Source organism: Rhinolophus hipposideros (assembly GCF_964194185.1).
Source record: "Rhinolophus hipposideros genome assembly, chromosome: 10".
NCBI lineage: Eukaryota > Metazoa > Chordata > Mammalia > Chiroptera > Rhinolophidae > Rhinolophus > Rhinolophus hipposideros.
This window is the reverse complement of record NC_138056.1, coordinates 1017105-1041382: the sequence shown is the minus strand read 5'-3', so window position 1 is coordinate 1041382 and position 24278 is coordinate 1017105. Positions and strand designations below refer to the sequence as shown.

General features: G+C 63.3%; 1 protein-coding gene across 2 annotated transcripts in view; it reads left to right on the top strand.

The window, feature by feature from the left end:
• Positions 1-17035, top strand: part of DUSP8 (dual specificity phosphatase 8) — a 25817-nt gene extending 8782 nt beyond the window's left edge. For both annotated transcript variants that reach the window (XM_081063010.1, XM_081063009.1), the window contains exons 2-7: positions 5848-6176; positions 7846-7984; positions 12263-12429; positions 13011-13170; positions 13366-13489; positions 13606-17035. In XM_081063010.1, the coding sequence (XP_080919136.1) occupies positions 5946-6176; positions 7846-7984; positions 12263-12429; positions 13011-13170; positions 13366-13489; positions 13606-14638 (1854 nt within the window). In that variant the 5' untranslated portion in view covers positions 5848-5945 and the 3' untranslated portion in view covers positions 14639-17035. The remainder of the gene's footprint in view (positions 1-5847; positions 6177-7845; positions 7985-12262; positions 12430-13010; positions 13171-13365; positions 13490-13605) is intronic.
• The last annotated feature ends 7243 nt before the right edge of the window (positions 17036-24278 follow it).

Sequence of the window (24278 nt, the reverse complement as noted above, 5' to 3'; positions counted from 1 at the left end):
CTCCCTCTTCCTTCCTTCCTCCCTCCCTCCCTCCCTCCCTCTTTCCTTCCCTCCCTCCCTCCCTCTGTCCCTCTGCCCCTTCCCTCCCTCCCTCCCTCCCTCCCTCCCTCTTTCCTTCCCCCTCCCTCCCTCTGTCCCTCTGCCCTTCCCTCCCTCCCTCCCTCCCTCTTTCCTTCCCTCCCTCCCTCCTCTTCCCTTCCCTTCCCTCCCTCCCTCCTCCCTCCCTCCCTCCCTCTTCCTTCCCTCCCTCCCTCCCTCCCTCCCTCCCTCTTCCTTCCCTCCCTCCCTCCTCTGTCCTCTGCCCCTTCTCCCTCCTCCCTCCCTCCCTCCCTCTTTCTTCCCTCCCTCCCTCCCTCCCTCCCTCCCTCTTCCTTCCCTCCCTCCCTCCCTCTGTCCCTCTGCCCTTCCCTCCCTCCCTCCCTCCCTCCCTCCCTCTTTCCTTCCTTCCCTCCCTCCCTCCCTCTGTCCCTCTGCCCTTCCCTCCCTCCCTCCCTCCCTCCCTCTTTCCTTCCCTCCCTCCCTCCCTCCCTCCCTCCCTCTTTCCTTCCCTCCCTCCCTCCCTCTGTCCCTCTGCCCTTCCCTCCCTCCCTCCCTCCCTCCCTCCCTCTTTCCTTCCCTCCCTCCCTCCCTCTGTCCCTCTGCCCTTCCCTCCCTCCCTCCCTCCCTCTTTCCTTCCCTCCCTCCCTCCCCCTCTGTCCCTCTGCCCCTTCCCTCCCTCCCTCCCTCCCTCTTTCCTTCCTCCCTCCCTCCCTCTGTCCCTCTGCCCTTCCCCTCCCTCCCTCCCTCCCTCCCTCCCTCCCTCTTTCCTTCCTTCCCTCCCTCCCTCTGTCCCTCTGCCCTTCCCTCCCTCCCTCCCTCCCTCTTTCCTTCCCTCCCTCCCTCCCTCTGTCCCTCTGCCCTTCCCCTCCCCTCCCTCCCTCCCTCCCTCTTTCCTTCCCTCCCTCCCTCCCTCCCTCCCTCCCTCTTTCCTTCCCTCCCTCCCTCCCTCTGTCCCTCTGCCCTTCCCTCCCTCCCTCCCTCCCTCCCTCCCTCTTTCCTTCCCTCCCTCCCTCCCTCTGTCCCTCTGCCCTTCCCTCCCTCCCTCCCTCCCTCTTTCCTTCCCTCCCTCCCTCCCTCTGTCCCTCTGCCCTTCCCTCCCTCCCTCCCTCCCTCCCTCCCTCCCTCTTTCCTTCCTTCCCTCCCTCCCTCTGTCCCTCTGCCCTTCCCTCCCTCCCTCCCTCCCTCCCTCCCTCCCTCTTTCCTTCCCTCCCTCCCTCCCTCTGTCCCTCTGCCCTTCCCTCCCTCCCTCCCTCCCTCCCTCTTTCCTTCCCTCCCTCCCTCCCTCTGTCCCTCTGCCCTTCCCTCCCTCCCTCCCTCCCTCCCTCCCTCTTTCCTTCCCTCCCTCCCTCCCTCTGTCCCTCTGCCCTTCCCTCCCTCCCTCCCTCCCTCCCTCTTTCCTTCCCTCCCTCCCTCCCTCTGTCCCTCTGCCCTTCCCTCCCTCCCTCCCTCCCTCCCTCCCTCTTTCCTTCCCTCCCTCCCTCCCTCCCTCCCTCCCTCCCTCTTTCCTTCCCTCCCTCCCTCCCTCTGTCCCTCTGCCCTTCCCTCCCTCCCTCCCTCCCTCCCTCCCTTCTTCCTTCCTCCCTCCCTCCCTCCCTCCCTCCCTCTTTCCTTCCCTCCCTCCCTCCCTCTGTCCCTCTGCCCTTCCCTCCCTCCCTCCCTCCCTCCCTCCCTCTTTCCTTCCCTCCCTCCCTCCCTCTGTCCCTCTGCCCTTCCCTCCCTCCCTCCCTCCCTCCCTCCCTCCCTCTTTCCTCCCTCCCTCCCTCCCTCCCTCCCTCCCTCTTTCCTTCCCTCCCTCCCTCCCTCCCTCCCTCCCTCTTTCCTTCCCTCCCTCCCTCCCTCTGTCCCTCTGCCTTCCCTCCCTCCCTCCCTCCCTCCCTCCCTCTTTCCTTCCCTCCCTCCCCCTCTGTCCCTCTGCCCTTCCCTCCCTCCCCTCTCCCTCCCTCTTTCCTTCCCTCCCTCCCTCCCTCCCTCCCTCTTTCCTTCCCTCCCTCCCTCCCTCTGTCCCTCTGCCCTTCCCTCCCTCCCTCCCTCCCTCCCCTCCCTCTTTCCTTCCTTCCCTCCCTCCCTCTGTCCCTCTGCCCTTCCCTCCCTCCCTCCCTCCTCTTTCCTTCCCTCCCTCCCTCCCTCTGTCCCTCTGCCCTTCCCTCCCTCCCTCCCTCCCTCCCTCTTTCCTTCCCTCCCTCCCTCCCTCTGTCCCTCTGCCCTTCCCTCCCTCCCTCCCTCCCTCCCTCTTTCCTTCCCTCCCTCCCTCCCTCTGTCCCTCTGCCCTTCCCTCCCTCCCTCCCTCCCTCCCTCCCTCTTTCCTTCCCTCCCTCCCTCCCTCTGTCCCTCTGCCCTTCCCTCCCTCCCTCCCTCCCTCCTCCCTCTTTCCTTCCCTCCCTCCCTCCCTCCCTCCCTCTTTCCTTCCCTCCCTCCCTCCCTCTGTCCCTCTGCCCTTCCCTCCCTCCCTCCCTCCCTCCCTCCCTCCCTCTTTCCTTCCTTCCCTCCCTCCCTCTGTCCCTCTGCCCTTCCCTCCCTCCCTCCCTCCCTCCCTCTTTCCTTCCCTCCCTCCCTCCCTCTGTCCCTCTGCCCTTCCCTCCCTCCCTCCCTCCCTCCCTCTTTCCTTCCCTCCCTCCCTCCCTCTGTCCCTCTGCCTTCCCTCCCTCCCTCCCTCCCTCCCTCCCTCTTTCCTTCCCTCCCTCCCTCCCTCTGTCCCTCTGCCCTTCCCTCCCTCCCTCCCTCCCTCCCTCTTTCCTTCCCTCCCTCCCTCCCTCTGTCCCTCTGCCCTTCCCTCCCTCCCTCCCTCCCTCCCTCCCTCCCTCTTTCCTTCCCTCCCTCCCTCCCTCTGTCCCTCTGCCCTTCCCTCCTCCCTCCCTCCCTCCCTTTTCCTTCCCTCCCTCCCTCCCTCTGTCCCTCTGCCCTTCCCTCCCTCCCTCCCTCCCTCCCTCCCTCTTTCCTTCCCTCCCTCCCTCCCTCTGTCCCTCTGCCCTTCCCTCCCTCCCTCCCTCCCTCTTTCCTTCCCTCCCTCCCTCCCTCTGTCCCTCTGCCCTTCCCTCCCTCCCTCCCTCCCTCCCTCCCTCCCTCTTTCCTTCCTTCCCTCCCTCCCTCTGTCCCTCTGCCCTTCCCTCCCTCCCTCCCTCCCTCCCTCCCTCCCTCTTTCCTTCCCTCCCTCCCTCCCTCTGTCCCTCTGCCCTTCCCTCCCTCCCTCCCTCCCTCTTTCCTTCCCTCCCTCCCTCCCTCTGTCCCTCTGCCCTTCCCTCCCTCCCTCCCTCCCTCTGTCCCTCTGCCCTTCCCTTCCCTCCCTCCCTCCCTCCCTCTTTCCTTCCCTCCCTCCCTCCCTCCCTCCCTCTTTCCTTCCCTCCCTCCCTCCCTCTGTCCCTCTGCCCTTCCCTCCCTCCCTCCCTCCCTCCCTCTTTCCTTCCTTCCCTCCCTCCCTCTGTCCCTCTGCCCTTCCCTCCCTCCATCCCTCCCTCCCTCCCTCCATCCCTCTGTCCCTCTGCCCTTCCCTCCCTCCCTCCCTCCCTCCCCTCCCTCCCTCCCTCTGTCCCTCTGCCCTTCCCTCCCTCCATCCCTCCCTCCCTCCCTCCATCCCTCTGTCCCTCTGTGCTTCCCTCCCTCCCTCCCTCTGTCCCTCTGCCCTTCCCTCCCTCCCTCCCTCTTTCCTTCCCTCCCTCCCTCCCTCCCTCCCTCCCTCCCTCTTTCCTTCCCTCCCTCCCTCCCTCTGTCCCTCTGCCCTTCCCTCCCTCCATCCCTCCCTCCCTCCCTCCATCCCTCTGTCCCTCTGTGCTTCCCTCCCTCCCTCCCTCTGTCCCTCTGCCCTTCCCTCCCTCCCTCCCTCCCTCTCTCCCTCCCTCTCTTCCCCAGCCCCTCCCCTGGTCCCTGTGCTGAGGTTCTATTTGCCTTTTGTCATTTTAGGTGGGAGGTAATCGCCCCCACCTAACTGATGAGGACACTGAGATGGTGCGGTGTCCCATCCCCCACTCTGTCTCTCAGGGTCTCTGGGCCTCTTGGTCCCATAACCAAGGACAGGAGGGTCCTCCCCGGCCTGCAGGAGCCACCTGTGGGAGGGGACCTGGTGGCTGTGGCCTGTCACAGCCTTGATGCTTTCAGGTTAGAGCTCAGAAGCTCCCCAAATGGTTCACAGGGAGTCAGACCAGCAGGCCCTTTGACTGTTGAGCTTGCTGGGTGTGACCCTCAGGGGCCACAATGGAGGAGCCTGGGGAGCGGGTGTCTGGTGAAATCCCAAGGCCGCATCACTGACCAAGGCGTCCTGGGCACTTCCCTCCCTGCCAGCTCCACGGCCAGCCTACGGCTGCCATAACAGGGGGACACAGCCCAGACCTGCCTTGCACCCACTTCTCTGTGAACTCTGTGAACACCACCCCACCGGCCTGGGAGCTCACCTGCAGGGTCCAGAAACGGTGGCAGCTGCCACTGTTGTTCTAACGTCATCCATACTTTGAAATGTGACGAATGTTCTTGGGGTGCCTCACCCCAGTGCCCTCTGCGTCTGTGGGTTGGAGGCTTGCTGAGGAGGTGCCCCCTCTGTGGGCTTCCGGGGGACATCTGTCTCCCAGCCTCCCTCACCCCACGCTGGGTGGGCACGGGCTGGAGGGAAGAACGGAGAGGACGGCAGCGGTACAGGCCTTGGGTTCTGTCCAGTCTCCTTGGTGTGAGCTGGGGTGGGTCCCACCCCTTCCCTGAGCCCCAGTTTCCCCATCTTTAAAGCAGACTTGTTATCCTGGGGCTGTGAGGACTAGGTGGGCCTAGAGAAAGGCCAGTCCTAGAAGGAGACAGGAAAGATGGGGCCTGGCAGGAGGGCAGGGGCTGGCAGAGGCTTGGCACCAAACCTGCAGGACGACGCCTCTGTCCCAGCCTCTGCAGTCCGCGTCCCATCCACCTCCCACTGTGTGTTCCTCAGCCTGATGGCCCTTACAGGCCATGCCAAGGGTCCCAGCATTGCTGAGGGTCCCCGATATGGTCACCCGTGTTAACCTTCATGTTTGGGTTGCCCCACACCACCCCACCCTGGGATCTACCAGCCCTTAGTACCGCCTCAGACCCCAGGCCTCCACTGCGCCTGGAGCACCTGGCTGTCAACCCCCCATTCTATGAGCCTGTGATACACCCGGCAGGTCACTGGCCCCACACCCTTTGTGTGGCAGGTATGCAGCAGGTGCGTGCTGAGCCTGGCCTGCAGAGCTGGGATAATGGGAGCAGCAGAGGAGTCCCCCCCACTCCTGAGCCCCCCTGCACTGCCCTGGCCACTGCCTCTGGGAGCCCCAACCCCCCATCTAACCCGTATGGATTATCAGCTTACAGAGAGATGGGAGATGGAGGGTGTGCTGTGGAAGGGAGGGCTTGGCAGCCAGGGGTCCTGGGTATTGGGAAGAGGTAGAGTCCAGAGAGGGGAGGCGAGGGGACAGAAGCCAGGGGAGGACTGCAGTGCCCTGGAATGAGTGGGGATCCTCAGGCCTCGTCCTGCCCTCCAGCCCAGTCCAAGCCCTGAGCCCCTTCCCTCTGGCCCCCCACTTGCCTTGCTGCGTGCTGCTAAGAGGCTGGCCCTGTGGCCTGGGCGGGCCCACACCAGCACACTGACACTCCTCCAGCTCCATGTGTCGCAGACTCCAACGCGCTCACCTGCGATGTTAGGGGCTTGACTGGCAGAAGAGCCAGAGGGGTGCTGATTTACCCCGTGAGAAGTAGGGCCCAGATGTCCTGTGTCCGGGATCGCACACCGGCCCCGCTGAGGTCGGCCCCACCTGGAGCTGGCCAGGTACCCGCCCCGGGGAACTTGCAACACTGCTCACTGTCTGCCTCTCCCTGCAGGTCTGGCGCCATGCCCGGTCACTCTGAACTCTAGGCCACACGAGGCCATCAGAGCAGCCCCTGCTCACTTCAGGGGACACCCCTTCCCACTGCCCACCATGGCAGGGGACCGGCTGCCCAGGAAGGTGATGGATGCCAAGAAGCTGGCCAGCCTGCTGCGAGGCGGGCACGGGGGGCCGCTGGTCATCGACAGCCGCTCCTTCGTGGAGTACAACCGCGGCCACGTGCTCAGCTCCGTGAACATCTGCTGCTCCAAGCTGGTCAAGCGGCGGCTGCAGCAGGGCAAGGTCACCATCTCGGAGCTCATCCAGCCAGCCGCGCGCAGCCAGGTACCGGTTCCCCTACCACACTGGCCCGGTGTGGCCCCAGACTGACCGCCTCCCCACCCGACCCCATCACCCCCGCGGGCCAAGGCTGAGTTCCTCAGCCAGGGGCACAGGGGCCCTTGGCCTGGCCAGCCTCCCCTCCTCTGCCCTTGAACCCAAACTGGGCTCTGCAGGGTCAGAATGTTTGTAGCCGTGCCACATCTCAGGCCGCTGTGGGGCAGCACCCACTCCTCCCAGGGTGTCCCTCTTAGGGCTGCACAGCGCCCCTCCCCAGACACCATTCATCCCTCCCAGAGCCCTCCCACCCTGTCTGGGTCCTCACTTCGCCCCGCATGGGGGTCTCCCCCCGCACAAGACCAGGCCCTGTCCCTGGGGCCCACATGGAGCCCAGAAAGGGGCACTGAACGGATGAGCGAGGTGTGACCGTGCATAGGAAAGAGTGGGCTGGGGACACAGGTGGCAGAGGGCAGTGGACCTGGATGGCAGCCCAGCCAGGCACACACTCTGATGGTTGTGAGGACGCAAGAGGACAGGAGGGTGGTCAAGCGGCTTACACTGAGCAATCCGTGTCCCCAGAACCCAGTTCTGTCCCGTCTGGAGTAACCCGTGATTCCCTCTGTGGCCCCTCCACGAATGTCTCGGGTCACCTGCAGTGGACAATGCTGTCTCTGTCCCTAGAAGTCCAGCTGGGGAGGGACCCACTGGGCCAGTGGGCCAGTGACCTGGGCGGGCAGTGGCCCCCCCGGGGGGGCGTTGTGACATGCCCAGCTGCCTGGAGGCTGTGGGTGGTTCTGTCACAGGAATTGCCCTGTACAGAGCTGGATGTGAGAGAACCCAGGAGGGGTGGCTGCTTGTTGGGCACCCTCACCCCGCCCAGAATTAGCTCCCGCAGCCTCAATGAGGGGAATGAAGTGATTAATCACCCCCAGCAAGGAGGACTCCTGCCAGAGCAGATCCCATTGCCTGCCGGTGACACGGTGACATCATCAGGCCCAGCGGCTCAGCTGGCTTAAGGGCTGAGTGTGCTTGGGGGAGGGACAAGCCGCTCTCTGAGCAAAGCTGCTGAAGTTCTGGCCCCCAGACCCCGCCCGCCCAGCACTGGGAGAGGGGGAGGGCAGGTAGAGCCCCAGCTTCCAGCTGCGGCCTTCTGAATTGGGGGGCTCGCTGCAGCCCTCAGTTTCCTCATCACTGGCTGAGAGAGGAGGAGAGTCCAGACCCAAAAGCACTCTGCCCTCAGATCCCCAAAATGTGCGTCCCAGGGACCCAAGGACACTTTGGCCATCCTGGGAGCCAGCCTGGGCCTCTTGTCACTGTGGTCACCTGTGTGCGCCTCCTGGGGACCTCGTCATATTCACCTGCCGCTCCTCCACGTGGGCCTGGCCCGCAGTGGAGGCCCCTGTGTCCGTTCCCTTTACTCCTGTGAGTGTGTGTGTGAGGGTGTGGCTGCACTGGGGACGAGTGTCCCCGTCTCTGCCCACTCCAAGGGCCTGCCTGTGTGGCCATGGGTGTTTGCACCTGTCCCGGGTGAAGTGGGTAGCGGGTACCTGCCCTCCCCTTAAGGCAGCAAGACGCAGCCCCTCCTGCCCAGCACCTAAGCCCCTGCTCCTCAGCCGGGCTGGGGGTGTCCGGCAGGTGCCCGGAGGGGCGCTGACTTTGGCCTCGTGACCCCCAGGTGGTGGCGGCGGAGCCACAGGCTGTGGTGGTGTATGACCAGAGCACCAGGGATGCCAGCTTGCTGGCCACGGACAGCTTCCTCTCCATCCTGCTCAGCAAGCTGGACGGCTGCTTTGACAGCGTGGCGATCCTCACCGGTGAGCTCCAGAGGGCCTCTGTCCCCCGCTATGGGCTCGGCGGGGGGGCAGGGACATGGCAGAGTCAGCATTCTGGATGCACCTCTGTCCTCTCGAAGCCCCGAACCCAGTGTCCGGGAGCGGGGGTCTCAGTATCTCTGGAGTTGTCAGGGTTGCACCATGCCCTCCCCTGGGCCCCCACACTTAGGACTCCCTCCAACACGGGTCCACCCCCGCCACTAGCAGGTGAACTGTCTGAAGGCTGAGGCACGCCCTCTGGGAACCCCAGTCTGAGCAGAGGTTCTACACCGGGAGGGCCGTTGAATGCTCTGGCCAAGCACAGGGTGCCGGGTGAAAGCCTGCTTGATCATGACCCCTGCCTGGGCTGGCAGAGGTCCCCAGGCAGCTTCCTGCTGCCCACTGCAGCCAGGCCAGGCCGGCTGGGAAGACACACACACACACACACGCGCAGGATCCACACTGGCTCCCCCCCTGATCCCTTCCTCCTGTGCAGAGGCTGAGGTGCCTCTGTAGAATACACCTCCCAGAGGTGGCCCAGGACCCGGGGGTGGGTGCAGCTGGCCTGTCCAGAGACATGCACCCTCCCCGCCTGGGTTGGGGGCCTTTGTGGGTGCTACCCTTGCCCATTGCATTCCAGGGGCTATGGCCAGAGGTGGGGGTCATTAACCTCACTGTCACACAACCAGTGGGATGCCTCTGCTCATTCAGCATGCCTGCGCTGAGTCGCTGCCATGCGCAGGGACAGGCGGGGTGGTCCATGGGCACCAGGCTGGCCCTCTGGCACTGGCTTCTAGTGGGAGCACAGACCTTCAACACAGCCTGTGAGAGAGGCCGTGGGCAGAATCTGCCGACTGCTTTATCTGGACTGCTCAGGGCAGACTTCTCGGAGGAGGTGCCACATGAGCCCAGCGTGCCAGGTCAGCATGGTATGCAGGGCAGGCATGTGTGCCACCCTTTGCACGTGTGCCTGCACGTCTGGAGCTGGGTCTGCGTGGTCAGAGGGTGTCTCTATCTGTGCATGGCTCTGGGAGGCCGGTGGTCAGCATCTATGTGTGAACGTGTGCCCCCCATCTCTGATGGTCCTGAGCTCATCTGGGTGGGATGTAGGGTTTGTGTCCATGTGGACACAGAAGCCACAGAGTCGCAGACCCTCTAGTTCGACTACCGGCCCTGGGTTCATTTCGTGGGCCGAGTGGGTGGGGAGTGGAGGGGAGAGAGGGCAGAAGTCTGGGCTTTCTGCAGGTGGCCTAGGCACAATAGGACCTCTCCCAGGCTCGGCAGGAACCCCAGGGTGCACGTGCACCCCAGCAGGAGTGGGAACCACCAGGCCCTCTGGGAGTCTGAGAAGAGGGTCCCAGTGCGCCCTCCCTCCCCCCGGGACCGGCCCAGGCTGGGATGCACCAGGAGGCCTCACCTGGGACCTGGCTGTGTCTCACCTGGCTTGCTCTTCCCCCTATAGATGCTCCACCCTGCAGGGTTAGAGTATGTGCCCCATTTCTCTGAGTGCCAAGCCAGGAAGAAGTCATGATTGCCCCCCTCCCACGAGGAGGGCTGATAGTGACACCAAATCAGGATCCACACTTGGGGACAGCCTCCTGGCCTTGCCCACAGCTCCCACGCCTGAAGCCCCTGAACTAGTGAGAATGGAAACGCAAGACTCAGTGGGGAAGAGGGGTGCTGCTCACCCAGAAGGGCAAGTCCGGATCCCGGGGCGGGGGAGTGGGGGGGCTCAGCAGAACTTGCAGATCCATCCCTCTGTTGGGGGGAGGGGTCGTTGAGGATGGCACAGCTGGAGGGAGGTTGGCAGAAGCAGGAAAGAACGATGGGGTCAGGCGCGCTGGGGTCCGAGAACCGTCTGCGTGACCCCTGGCGCCCCCACACCCAGCCACTCCGCTGTGACGTCCAGCGGGGGGCAGGCATGGGAAAGGGAGCCTGGCCCTTTAAGTGTCAGCCGCCCTCGCCCAGAGCCGGCGGCCGCCCGTGCGCGTCGCTGCGGAATGCGGGCTGGTGCGCACGCGAGGCGGGTGGCGGCGTCGCCCTCGGACCCTGGCCGGAGACTGTGGCGGGGAGCAGCCCCGGCACTGAGGGTGGGTGGGAACCCTGCCTGGGGAGCGCAGTGGGGGCGGCCTTTGGGCAGGAGCGCAGAGACAGACGCGGGTAGGGTAGGGCGGTGGCCCGCGGGAGTGCCAGCGGTGGGCGCGCGGCCGGGGCACGCGCTTTTGTGCGACTCCCGGATTTCATTGTGAGGGACAGGCCATCCGCTGTGCCCTCCCTGACCCGCCAAGCAGAGGGAGCAAGGTTAGTAGGGGCCAGGGGGGGTTCCACTTGCAGGAAGGTGCCCTTGGGAATGCCCCGGGGGTAGGGGAGCCGTCCCAAGCGTGTCCCAAGCGCGGGGAGTGCCGTGACCTGCAGAGGGGCCAGGCCTGCGGCCACTGACCTACCCCCATGGGGCCCTCTCTTGTTACCCATCCCCAGAGCCTGGGGTGGCCCTGAAATCACTAAAGAACTGGGGTTCCTTACTGGACCTGACATCTATAAGGGGTTTGTAGGGGGCACCCCACTTTGCTTGGCTCTGCTCAGGGGGGCCCTAGGGGCCCTACCTAGGAATTGCAGCAAAGGCTGGCAGGTCTGCGCACCTGTGCAGACTTCCCTTCGGGGAAGAGGGAACCCCCCACCCCCACACATGGCCAGGCCACTCTGCACATCCACGGTCCCTAGCTCTGGATGGTGAGGTGAACAGGAGCTGACCCCAGCACCGTGGGAATCTGGGAGCTGTGGTGTCACTGCTGTCACCTGCCTCTCTCTGTGAACCCAGCAGTTTCCTGAGGAAGGAACCACTTCTCCAAGGCTGCTGCCTCCACTCCCCAGTCTGGAGGTCACCCGTCTCCATGGCCCCCCCCAAAGTCAAGCCTCCATTAGGGGCACAGGGAGAGCACACGGCAGGCATTCTGGTTGGGGGTTGCATGAACTGGCCACTGAACTGGGCCAGGGGTGGTGGCTAAGGCCACCAGGGGTCTCTGTCCTTGGGAATCAGCCACATCCCTGGCACCAGCTGCCTCTGTGGGCCAAGGCAGGAAAGAGCTCTCACTGGCCGGCCTGCTCTGGTGGGGTCGGGGCAGCCCTGGCCCAGGTGCCTTCTGGGACGGGCTGGTCCACGGAGGCTGGAAACAGAGGCCTGCAGGGCTGAGGGCAGGGAAGGCGCCATGGGGCTTGCATGCCTGGAAGTGTGGTCAGCCCCATGGTGCCACCTGGGAGGCCCACTTCATCCTACCAGGAGCTGGCGGCCACTGGGCACTGCCCAGTTGCTGGTCCAAGTCAGTGGTCACCCAGCCTGGACAGGTTTGGGCAGGTCCATTCTCAGTGTATCTCGGTCACTTTCTGTGAGGCTCACTACCATGCCGTGTGGCAGGCAGGGGGAGGAACAGGCCAGAGGCGTGACTGGCTCGGCCCGTGGTGGTACACTGAGTCTGCAGTATACCAGGGACTCCCACCGAGGTCACGCAGCCGACCCACGGCCCAGAACTCAAGTGTGCTGTGTGGGGACGGAGGCAAGGCACGTGCCAGCCACATGCAGAGCACACACCCGCTGCGTGCCCTGGGTGCTCCCAGTGCCCAGCGTGCCCAGCTCTTAGCCCAGCCTCTGCTCCTCCGTCTTCTCCTGCTGGTGGAATGGAGCCATACCCAGAGGCCCGATGCCCCTGCAGGCCGTGCCAATTCCAGTGGTGATGTCATGCCCAGGGGAGGGGGAGGGCTCCCTCAGAAGCTCTCGCCTCCTGCTCCTGGCACCCAAGCCTGGCCTGGGGCTCCCAGCCAGATGGAGGCAGGGAGGTATTGCATCAGCTCAGGGGCAGAGGCAGGAAGGCCCAACCTGGCCCCGGGCCACAGGTATGGAGGGGTTGTGTCACCCACACCCTCAACAGAGGACCCTCCCTGCCATGGGCTTAACGCCTGACGCAGCTGGGGATGGCCCTGCCAGTGCTGTGCTGACCCGCCCCCTCAGCCCCACATTTATGGGCATCACAGCGGCGTCCTCAGTGGGGCCAGCCCCTAATTAGCCTGAGGAGGAGTGTGGGCGGCAGGGCGCCCTGTGCTGAGAGTGGCCCTCCAGCACCCAGCGTTGAGACCAGGTGCTCAGGCCAGAGGCTCGGCTGCTGGCATCGCATGGGGCTGGGGGGCCAGGTTGGGTGTGGCTGGGACACAGCAGTGGTCAGTGCCCTGGGCTGTCCTGCGCCAGCCAGCTGCCCGCCTGACGTGTGTCCTCCACCCCTCCTGCTGCAGGGGGCTTTGCCACCTTCTCCTCCTGCTTCCCCAGCCTCTGTGAGGGCAAGCCTGCTGCCTTGCTGCCCATGAGCCTCTCCCAGCCCTGCCTGCCAGTGCCCAGTGTGGGCCTGACCCGCATCCTGCCTCACCTCTACCTGGGCTCCCAGAAAGATGTCCTGAACAAGGTGTGTGCACAGCTGGGGCTGCGGGGGGGGGGGGGGGGGGGCGGGGGGGGGTAGCTCAGAAGCAGCTCCTGGGCTTGTCTGGGGGAGGAAGGGAGGGGAAGGCTGATGAAGGGGATGGATGAGCACAGATTAGGGGCACAGGAGGACCCAAGGGGTCCCCCACAGGACAGGGGGGGGGTCAAGAGCCCAGTAGGGTCTGGCGGAGAAGTAGCTCCCTGCCCCCTCGTCGTTGGTGGAGCCCACATGCCACACTGCTGATGTCACTGGGCCCCTGGCCAGCGCTGAAAGAATCCCGTGTTTTAAAAATGGTGATGAGGAAAGAGGGTAAAGCCACCGCCCAGGCAGCCGTAAAATTCCTGGGAGCCTACGGCAGGCTGTGGGCGGGTCCTGCAGAGGCCGGCATCCCTCCCATCCCCACAGGCCTTCGCATTCTGGCGTGGGAATGGGCGGGGCTCCGGACCCAGCTCCACCGGCAACTTCCGAAGCTCTGGGAGCCAGTCTCCCACCTGGGGAGCGTCCCAGGATTCGAAGACCCTGCCCAGCCGCACCCCCCCAACTTGTCCTGCTATCCCTCCCTCCAGGATCTGATGACCCAAAACGGAATAAGCTATGTCCTCAATGCCAGCAACTCCTGCCCCAAGCCGGACTTCATCTGCGAGAGCCGCTTCATGCGTATCCCCATCAATGACAACTACTGTGACAAGCTGCTGCCCTGGCTGGACAAGTCCATCGAGTTCATTGGTGAGGGTGGGGCGTCCCTGCTCCTCATTCCTGGGGGAGGGGCAGGAGGAAGGCGCTCAGACTGGGAGGGGCTATTGTCTGCGAAGTAGCAGGGATTGCTGGCATCGCGCAGAGTGGGGTCCCCCACCGGCGGCAGGGAAGGGCTCTGTACCCCAGGGCTGTGCTCACCTGGTCCCCATGGCCCCCCGCCCACAGATAAAGCCAAGCTGTCCAGCTGCCAAGTCATCGTCCACTGCCTGGCTGGCATTTCCCGCTCTGCCACCATCGCCATCGCGTACATCATGAAGACCATGGGCATGTCCTCAGATGATGCCTACAGGTACCCCCCCTTCCTTCCTGTCTTGAGACACCACACCCCTCTCCCTCCACCCACTGGCAACAGACTGGCCCAGAGGTCAGAGCCCGTGCCATTCAGCCCCCTTTCCTTCCTTCCAGGTTCGTGAAGGACCGGCGCCCATCCATTTCGCCCAACTTCAACTTCCTGGGCCAGCTGCTGGAGTATGAGCGCAGCCTGAAGCTGCTGGCTGCCCTGCAGGGCGATGGGACGCCGGAGACCCTGCCGGGCCCTGTGGCCCCACTGCCGCCGCTGCCTCCACCTACCTCAGAGAGCGCTGCCACCGGGAGTGCAGCGGCCCAGGCAGCCAGGGAGGGCGCGCCCAGCACCACCGGGGAGCCCCCCTCGCCCGCTGCGGCCCCAGCCACCAGCGTGCTGCAGCAGGGCCTGCGTGGACTGCACCTCTCCTCCGACCGCCTCCAGGACACCAACCGCCTCAAGCGCTCCTTCTCGCTGGACATCAAGTCTGCCTATGCCCCCAGCCGGCAGCCTGAGGACCCCGGGCTCCCGGCTCCCGGTGAGGTCCCCAAGCTCTGCAAGTTGGACAGCCCGACGGCGGGCGTGCTAGGCGTGACCTCGTCCAGCCCCGACAGCCCAGACGGGGCACCGGAGACGCGCCCGCGGCTCCGCCGACGGCCCCGGCCCCCAGCAGGCTCCCCGGCGCGCTCCCCCGCGCGTGGCCTCGGCCTGAACTTCGGGGATGCCTCGCGGCAGACTCCACGGCATGGCCTGTCGGCCTTGTCGGCTCCCGGGCTGCCTGGCCCGGGCCAGCCGGCCGGCCCCGGGGGCTGGACGCCGCCGCTCGACTCCCCCGGCACACCGTCGCCGGACGGGCTCTGGTGCTTCAGCCCCGAGGGCGCACAGGGCGCGCGCTTTGCGCCCTTCGGCCTGGCAGGCTCGCAGGGCCCAGGCGGCAGCGACCTGCGGCGACGGGAGGCGGCGAGGGCCGAGTCCCGGGACGCGCGGACCAGCTGGCCGGACGAGCCCACCCCGGAGACGCAGTTCAAGCGCCGAAGCTGCCAGATGGAGTTCGAGGAGGGCATGGTGGAGGGGCGCGCACGTGGTGAGGAGCTGGCCGCCCTGGGCAAGCAGGCCAGCTTCTCGGGCAGCGTGGAGGTCATCGAGGTGTCCTGACGGCGGCCGGGATCGGCCCTTCCGCGGGGACCTAGCGCCCCGAGCCCTCCGCTGCCCTCCGCTGGGCCGCTAGCAGCCGGGCCCACTATAAATATATATTATATATAATGCAAAGAAAGGTAAATGGTTTTACTGCGATTTTTATCGAGAAGTAAATATTTCGATTTTTTATTTATTGAAGCTGTCCATTCTGGCGATGATTTGGCAACCGTGAGGGCGGTCCTCCAAGCTCTATTTTTAGTCTGGTATTTAAACTGAGACTGTTTCTAAGCAATATGAGGCCACCTTCGGGCGCAAGCTGGGGTGCCAGGCCTGGGGTTTCCTCCCCACCCTACCCCCAGGAAACACTGCTGACCATTGCAAAGAGGCTGTTGAGCTTTTGTGCACTTTTTACATAAGAAAAAGGGGAAAAAAGGAAAAAAAAACTTTGCCACAAACTGAGCCGCAGAACCTCCCTGCCTGCCCTCCCCCCTCAACCTGTCCTCACCCTCTTCCTTCTCTTCCTTTCTTGGGCTCTGCACCAAAGCCATAGGAGCTGTGGTCTAGGAGTCCTTGCCTGCCCCCTGCCAGCTCCAGGGCGCCCTGGAGGGCCCCCCACTGCCCATCCCTGCAGGCGTGGGCCTGCTGGGGGGACCAGAGTGCTCAGAGGGAGGGGTAGGATAGGCTAGGACTTGGTGAAGAGGGTTCCTGAGTGTCAGTGTCAGATGATGTGAGTCCCCAGGGCAGGGAGGGCGGTGGAATGCCCCCCACTCCTGCGTGAGCCCGGGGCCATTTTCACCAGCTCGGCAAGGCTGTTCAGAGGAGGCCGCTTCTGTCTCTGCTCTGCGGGTGCCCCTGAGTACCACCCACCAGGTGGGGGGAACCCAGGAAGAGAAGTGGGGCCTCAGGGTGTCTGGCAGGAAGAGCTGGGCTGGCCAGTGCTGGCTCCACTGGTCAGAGGGCAGATGGGTTTAGGGTCTTGTTCTGGGCTCTTCCCTCACCCACCCCAGGCCCCAAGCCAGACTTGGAATTCAGGTATCTTCCTGCAGGTTAGGGGGCCGTGCAGAGGGAGGCAGACCTTTATGCTTCCGCGGGGTGGGATCTTTAGCTTTGGGAGAGCCAGCTCCAGGCAGATAAAGACCCATGATGTGAGCAGATTTTGGTGTCCCCCACGTTTGTCCCCACCCCCACAGGAGCCTGGGGAGAGAAACCCTCTGCACACACACCTTTCCCTGGGAGCTCTCCCCTCCCAAGTCTCCCAGTACCTTCAAGGTGACATGCCGGTCCCCATCCCCAGGTGGCTTTTTGGCCCAAGGAAGCCAGCCTGGGGGTTTGGGCTGGAGAAAAGGCCCAGCTCCTCCCAGCCCCACCCCCACTTGGGTTGGGACCCAAGGCTTTTGGAGGGAGGAGTAGACATCTCTGACCTTCAGATGTCCTAGAATCTAGGAGAGAAGACGGGCCACCTTGGGAAGAGGCCAGGGGCTTGGCCAGAGGTATGGCCCCGGGCAGGACTGATTCCTCCAGCAGGGTGGGGGAGGTGCCTCTCCCCCGGCTGCCCCTCTGGCTGTTTCTACTTGTTCTTTGGACCCATAGCCCTGTGTTCCTGTCATGCCTCCTTTAAGCAGAAATCCTATTCCTGTTCCCTCTGTCCCCACCCTGTTCCCCAAGAAATAAGCTATCATTGTTGTATTTGCAATCTATGGATTAGAGGTTTAAGTATTTATTATTGGTTAATTATTATTATTGATTATGTAAATTTGCCTCCTGTTTGTCTATTGCGTTGGGTTTCTGGGTGACCCTGGGTGTGGAGGATGCACTGGTCCCCCCCTCCACACCCCCACCCCACATGCTGTCCAGGAGACAGTGGTCTGGGGCCACTGGTTGGGCCCCAGAAGTCTGGCGGCTGGTCCCATGGCCCGTCCTTCTCTCCCTCCCCCTTTCTCCAAGGCTGCCACAGCTCTCACAGCCTCGTTCTGGGGGGAGGTGTGGGGGTTCTTGCTCTTGAAGCACTGATCACCCCAAAGTGAGCAGCTGCCACTCAGGAGAAGATCCCCCTTTTATGCTGGGGGGCAGGCACGAGGCACGAGGCCCTCACTGGTCATTTCCACCTACTGTCCTGGGCCTGGAGGGGCAGGGCCTCAGTCCTTCCCAAGTCCCCATGGCCCCTGCACCCTCCTGCCCCACCCAGTGCCCTGGCATTGGGTGGCCCTAGTATGGACCCAGCGCCTCCTATTATTTGCTGGAAAGTCCAGTGGAGACGTGGCAGGTCCCCTCGTAGGGCTCCGAGATTGGGCCGCCCGGTGGCCCTGCCTCAGACACCTCCGCCCAGCGCGCGGCCACACTTTCTGCTCCTGTTCTGTCCCCTTCTTTTGTATTTGGAAAAAACGTGTTGTAATAAATCCTGAGATGGATGTTTTCTCCGCGCCTCTGGCTGCCTCTTTATTCAGGCTGCGGGTGGGAGGGTGGGGGTAGTCCTTGGTCTAGAGTCCAGGAGGCTGGGTGTTGGGCCTGGAGAGCCGGACTGTCCCTAACCCACTGCCCCTAACCCAGCCGGCAGAGGGCAAGTCAGGCAGGGTGGCGAGTGGTGCTGGAGGAGGGTCCGGCAGATGTGGTGGGGAGCGGACCACAGGGCCTCACCTGCGCACAGGTGTGGAATACCCTTTCAGGTGTAGGGTGCTAGTGAAATGTAAATAACATAGAAGTATGTAAAATAAAGACTCAGTTTTGCCCCTGAACTCCCACCCATCCCGCTCCCTAGGAACAACCACTGGGAATAGTTCGATGCTTCCCTGCAGACCGTGTGCGTATGTATGAGTATGCGTGTGTGTGAGCTCACGTATGCATATGTGCGCACGTGTATGTGTGTACATGCGAGCATGTGTGTGCATGTGTTGCACGTGTGTGTTTACACGCACATGTGCACATGTATGTGCGTTTGTGGGAACCCACATGCACATACTACACTTCTTTTCATCAAAAATGGGGGTCTGGCTATATGGAGTGTCTGCAACTAGCTTACAAATATTTTGTAAATTACTTGTTGAATACGTTCACATGGTATAAGGACAAGGCCTCCAGTGTCTCCCTCCCCTTTGTCCCCAGCACTGGGTTCCTGTCCTGCAAGGCAGCTCCCCCGTCAGTCTGCAGACCTCCCTCCCTCACTACCTGGGCTGCCTTGGGTGGTGCAGCTGCAGACAGACAGCTGAGAGACAGAAACAGAGACAGAGAGAGATTACAGTCATTCGTGCAGTGCTCTCACACGACAGGCTTGCAGGCAGGACTCTGGGTTGGGTCACTCCAGCTGGCCTGGCCATTAACCGTAGCACAACTCCTGTGCACTGAGCACCCACTGTGTGCCAGGCGCCACTCCAGGTGTTTCCCAGGATTTCTCTCCCACAGCGTCCAGGAAGCTGGCTCCATACATGTCAGTGCCCTTGGCCTCATGGGTCCCCAGGCCTCTCAGCGGGGGGGTGGGACCTTGGAGGTGTGGCCTGCTTACACTAGGACCCTTCCCACTTTCCCAACAGGCAGATAGCCCACCATGACGGCCAGGCCTGTGTGTGCATGTGTGTATATGAGTGCACACGCATGCTTGTGAGCATACACACGTGGGGGGGCTGTGGGAGGAGAGGGGGCTCCTTGAATCCTGCATCCTTGAGTCCTCAGAGAGACAGAAAGCTACAAGCATGGGCTGTCCCTCCAGCAAGGCTATTTTTAGCTCAAGCACATCTATTTATAACTCTGGCAGCGCCTTGGAGTCAATGAAAGGAGGACTGGAGAAAAACTGGTGGCTGTCTCAGGCAGTGTGGTGGCACTCTACCACCCCCTAATACTCAGGAGCATCTGTGGCTGTGGGAGGTGGGGTGACCACCTGGGACACAAGGCAGTGTAAGACTCTGAATGGGTAGGGGTGGGGGAGCCGTTGACCAAGTTGACCAGCCTCCTAGAGGTCAACTTGCAAGGGCTGAGCAAAGCAGGGAGTGAGTAAGACTCGGACACTCGTGGGCTGGCCTCCACCTGCTCTGACCACACAGTCTGGTACCCACGACAGTCTCCTACATGCTGCGCACCCCTCCTTCCACCTGTGTCTCCCCAGCCCCGGGGCCAAGGGCTTCGGGCACGTTAGGGTTTTGGATGGGTGGGTAAGGGGTTGTGTTATGTGGGTCTCAGCCTATCGATGGTGCTGCTATTGGCTAGGACTGCCTGGGGTACTCACCAGGGCTCCCCCATTGAGGTTTCCCAGACCAGACCCAGTGTTGTGGTGGGACCAGCCCTTGTGGTTCTTACTATGTCTGACTGCACGACGCACCTCAGCAGCAACCATCAGGGAACTTTGGAATAACAAGGTCTGTCGCTGAGGTCCTGGAGGGTCCATCACACACCCAGAGCCAAACAAAGAGGTGGGGGCTCTGCCTTTATTGGGGCGGACGGTGGGCGCCAAGAGTTTCCTGGGTTCACTCCTTATTGGCAAATTTAAAACATAAGAGTGGGAATTAAGGCACGGGAAGGGAAAAGCAGGGTCATTCAAGCAATCAGTTATCTAAGTCACCCAGGGCTTTCTAAAAGTGGAACTTCATGGATGGGGTGACCTGGTTCTTTATCTAGTTGTGTAATTAGCAATATGTTTACTCGTGATGGATGTTTTTAAAATGGATGTTTTTAAAATGGATGCCTCAACAACCAAAAGCTTGATGTCAGGTCCACACCTTACAATAAAAAAAAACTGTGAGGCACTTACACTGAAAGGGTGGCTGGATGGGTGGATGTGAGGGTGAATGGCTAGGCGGGTGGGTGGGTGGGTGAAGGAGTGGGTGGCTAGGGAGTGGAGGGGAAAGACAGTGGGTAGGTGGATGGATGGGTAAGTGGCTGGGTAGATGAGTAGTTAAGGAATGTGTGGGCAGATGGGTGGAGGGGGTGGGTACGTCGTTCAATGTGTAGATGGATGGATAGATGGGTAAACGGGAGGATGGACGGATGGGTGGGTAGGCGGGTGGCGGGACAGCAAGTGGATGGATGGGTAATTGGGAGGAGGGCGGGGTGGGGGAGAGAAGGTGGGTGAGCAGTAACACTGTAGTACACAGGGCACTCTGCTAGTCTGCCTTGTGGTAAAGCTGTGTCCTGATCTGCATTCTCCCTGCGGGACTGGAGACAGGCGCATGTTCCTTGCTCATAGGAGGCGCCCAGTAAATGGTCAATGAATGAACGGCAAACTACCAGTCTCAGACCTGGACACCGCTGTAGAGACCCCGCTCAATCCTCTGCGAGCCCCAAGGAGGGAAATTGACTTCTTCAAGGTCCCCGTGAGAGTTGGGGCAGGGTTGGAGGTGGACTCAGTTCTCTCATCCCCAGGCTCCACTCGGCCTGGCTGAGCAGTCACCGGAAGTGTCCTGGAAGGGGCTGGTCTCAGTGGTCCCTCAGGCCCCTTCCAGCTCAGACCGTGCTTCTGGGGATGGGTTTCTCAAGGCGCTTCTGCTGCTCAGACCTGAGGGGACTCAGAGTAGGGGGAGAGTGATGAGGGCTGGTTCTCAGGAAGGCTAAGGATGGAGGCAGCCCCTGAAGGCCAGGTTTTATTTGGAGAGGCTGGAGCACGTGTGCAGAGATGGGCATTGCAGCCAGGGCCCTGGAGAAAGGGCAGAGGTGGGATGGATTGCACACCACTGGGGGCATGCAGAAGCTGACCGCCTCTGCCCTAGGCAAGGTCTGGTGGGAAGCGGGGTGCAGCTCTGCAGAAAAGTGGTCCATCCTGAGAAGGGGAGGTGCCCTCTGCCATCGAGGAGAAGCCATGAGCCTCTGAGGGTCTGGAGAATGGGACTGGCAGTCGCTGTACCATTCCCCCAGAAAGGTGGGGGTGTGTTGGGGGTGCTGGGCGCCGGACAGGCAGGCAGGTGAATGGGACTGATTCCTAGCAGAGCCTGGGGGTCGCGCAGGTGCAGCTGCCCACAGGAGCACCTGGGGAGTGTAGGTATCACCCCCAGTCGCTGCGCTCTTCGGGCCTACCTCCAGAGGAATCGTATACCCTTTTAGTTGGGGAGGAAGCAGCATCTAGATAATAAGGCGGTCACTGGGCCGGCGCCAGCACTGAGGTTGGGCAGTCTCCAGACATAGGGTCCTTTATGTAGGAGGGCCAGGCCTGATGATGTGTGCTGGCTTTATAAGGGCAGAAGGGTCAAGAGGAATGAGGGATTCGAGTTGGTCTCGGTCAGGCAGGAGAAAGTGAGGCTGAGATATTGGGCCTGTTCCCAGAGTCCAGAGTGAGTCCTGGCAGGGCTGGGAAAGGCCAATGTGCTCCCCTTGTCCCCCCACTCGTGACACAGGCCACAGGGCAGCGCCAGGCCAGGGGCAGGCCTTCCCAACACCAGGCAGGTGCCTGGGGGAGTTCCCTTCAAATGTCCTCTCCTGGGGAACTTGGGGGCGGAGCTGGGGAGGGGAAGGGGAGGGAGGAGAGGGGCTCCCCATGTGGGAAGGGGGTTGGATGAGGAACCCATTCCGGAAACTGGGGGAGGCTAGGGGGAGAGGGTCAGCTTTTGTCCGCTGTGCAGTCTCTGCAGACACCAAGAAACAGGCTAGGGAAGATGATTGGACAGAAAGCATTCCCCTATTCATTTACTTCCCAGCCTACAAAAATGAAAAAAAAAAAAAAAGAAAAAAGAATGAGACTACAGCAGCGACGGCGTTTCCTTAGGGCGGCCCAGCCGAGGAGTTCAGAGGACAGAAGGGAAAGCTGCCCTTTACCCCAGCCCCGGTGCCATGAATTAGGAGGGGCGCTGCCCACCCGAGCACGTGTGCTCCTCTGGCTTCTCCCCCGCACCTCTGCCCCGCGCGGGGCGCGCTCCCGCCGGCACTCACTCACCTTAGACTCAGCAGGGCAGGTGACGGCCCAGGGCCGGTTGGTAGCACCATTGGCATGGGGCTGGCCAAAGCCAGACTTGGCCTGACGCAATTGGCGGACGTAGCCGTAAATAGCCAAGGCGTGCTTGAAATAGCGGTGGGGGGAGGGAGCTGGTGGGAGGGGGCCAGAGACCTGGCGTCCGGTCCCGAGGAGAAAGGGCGAGCTCCTGATGCGGAGAAGGAAAACAAAGCCCCATTCTCGAGCGCCCCGCCCCGACCCGCCGGCCAACGGGGTATTCACACCCGGAAACATTTGGGGCAGCAGTGTGAAGTCAAGAACTCTGGCAGTTCGGCCGGAGTGGTGGGGGCAGGGCGCTGGTGGTAGTGGTGGTGAGGGACAGGTATAAGGGGGACCTGTGCCCGCCACAGCTCCCCACCTTCTGTCCCAGGGCAGCCCCTCCTCCTGTCTCCCGGGAAGAGCAGAACCCAGATTTCCTGCCTGTCCTTCCTCCGCCCCTCCCCTGGAGCTGGAGACTCTCCAACACCCCTCACACCCCCCCCCAGGGACGCTGGGCCTGCCCAGGCCTGGCAGGAAGGAGGCTTGCTCTGTGTACCTTGCCCTGTGTCCTATAATGGAAACCTCCCCGACTCAGAGGTGTCGCTGACCTGCCCAGTGACACGCCGCTGCTGATGGGGGAGGTCTTGCCACCCCCCCCCCGACCTGGCGCCTGTGGTCTTCCTGCTCAGGTTCTCTCTCTCCTGCTGCCCACTTACCGGAGTCTGGGGACCTAGGCCAAGACTGGGCAACCATCGGCCTGCAGGACCACCCGCGGTGGGGCAGGGTTTCCCACAGGCTGCCAGCCCAGGGGTCAAAGAGAGAAATCCCGGCCCCTCCCTGAGACGCCCCATCCCTCCCCAGTGACTTCAGCCCTGGTTCCCACCCTCTCAGAGTTTCCCCCACCCAGGCGAGACTCTCTGCTCCCCATCTCTGCTGGGGGGCACCTTGGGGAGGGGGGCTAGCAGGCGGTGGGTGGAGGCCGGGCAGGCCTCAGGGCTGATAAGAAGGGGATGGCGCTGGCGCAGCTGATGAGGCTCTTCCCCTTGAGTCAACTCTAACAGGAAACTGCAGGAGGGGCAGGATTTGGGGCAGGAGGGCGGGGTGGGGAGGGGACGTTGGGGCCAGCACCTCTCCCCGCAGGTGGCAGCTCCTCCCCTCCCCCAGGCCAAGGACCCAGCAGGGGAGCGCTGTGGTTGCTCCGTCAGCGGGGGAGGGGGCGGTTCGACTGGCACCCGCGGGGTCGCCGGCTGGGCGGGGATGTCCGCCCAGGTGTAGGGGCGCCCAGAGCGCGGTGACGGGGGCGAGAGCGGACGGTCTCTGGGCCCCCCGGGAAGAGGCTCCATCACACTTGGGCCCCAGGTCGCCCCTCTCGGGAGCCCAGATCTCGCTCAACCGGCGCGCGCAGCGGGGCCAGCCCCAGGCTCCTAGGGCCGGGAGGCTGGGCGCGGTGGGTGCGCCCAGCCAGTGGTGATGAGCTCACACCGGGAAGGCCGCGCCCACTCCCCGCCGCCGCCTGCCCCGCCCGCGCGGCGCCCTTCATCCTCAAAGCGCCGCGCCGCTGCCCCCAGGCTCCGGCCGGGGCGCGCGCCCCCGTAGGCTGCGGAAGGAGCCCAGGGAGGGCGCGGTGAACACCTGCTCGGCGCTGGAGCCAGAGCGCATCGTGGCCCCGCTCCCCGACTCCCGGGATCGTGGCTCCAGGCGGGCAAACACCTGCCCGGCGGGGGCGGGGCGAACGCCCCTCCAGACTCGGCCTGCGGGGCTGAGCCGCAGTGTGGGCTCCTCTCGCCGCTCGGGTTGCGACCTTGGCTCGCCAGCACGTCCACCCAGCGCTCCCGGGACCCCGAGGGCCGAGCGCAGCCCAGCAGCGCCATCTGCTGTTCTTGCCCGAGGAGGGGCGGACAGTGGCGGGCCGGGGACCCACCTGGCGGAATCTGCAGGCTGGGAGGATGCGTGGCCCAGGGGTAGAGGGCGTGTTTCGGGCCTTTGGCAGTCTCTAGCCCCGGGTTCCCTATCCGTCCTTCTGAGACCCTCCCCTCGTCCGTCTGCAGCCTCCACTGCTCACAACCGCCATCTGCTTTGAGTTTCCCCTCCCCACAGGCACGCCAGCCTCACCCAATAGCTCCTGGGACACTCATATGCAGCCAATTGCCCCAGTTGTATCCTCAGCCAGATTTCATCCTCGACCTTCAGACCGGAAGTGCCAAGCTGCTGGATGCCGCCTACAGTCTACCTGGCCCCTCATCTCAACACCTCCAACTCCTTCCCTGCGCCTCCTGAGCACCTCCAGCCCGCACCTCACCCCTGCCCCAGGAAGCAGTACTGGCGGTTCTTTCTGACTCTTAATCTCCCCCACTCCTGCACCTCTCACCTGGACGGTACACCAGCCTCCAGGCCACCAGGCTTCAGCCTCAAACCATGTGCTCCCACTGTCACCCACACCGGCCCCCACCCCCTCTGCCAGGTCCTTTTCCTAGAAGGACCCTAGCCAGGAGTGCAGTTTCCAGGCTCTCTGCCTCACGTGGAAAGGTGCTGGCTCAGGTAGTAAATGGCCATCAACTGTGATTGCGTGGCCATCAGCTGTGGCTAGTTGGCCGTCAGCTGTAACCAGTGAGCCATTGGCCACTAATATAACTGCCGTGGCTACGCTAGCAGAAAAATAGGGGCTAGCAAGAAGAAAATGGGGGCTGGCAAGCGCGGATTGCAGTTAGCACGGCGGATTGCAGCTAGCGAGGGGAGTCGAGGGAAGTCAGACAGTCGGTCGGTTGGCAGAAAAGC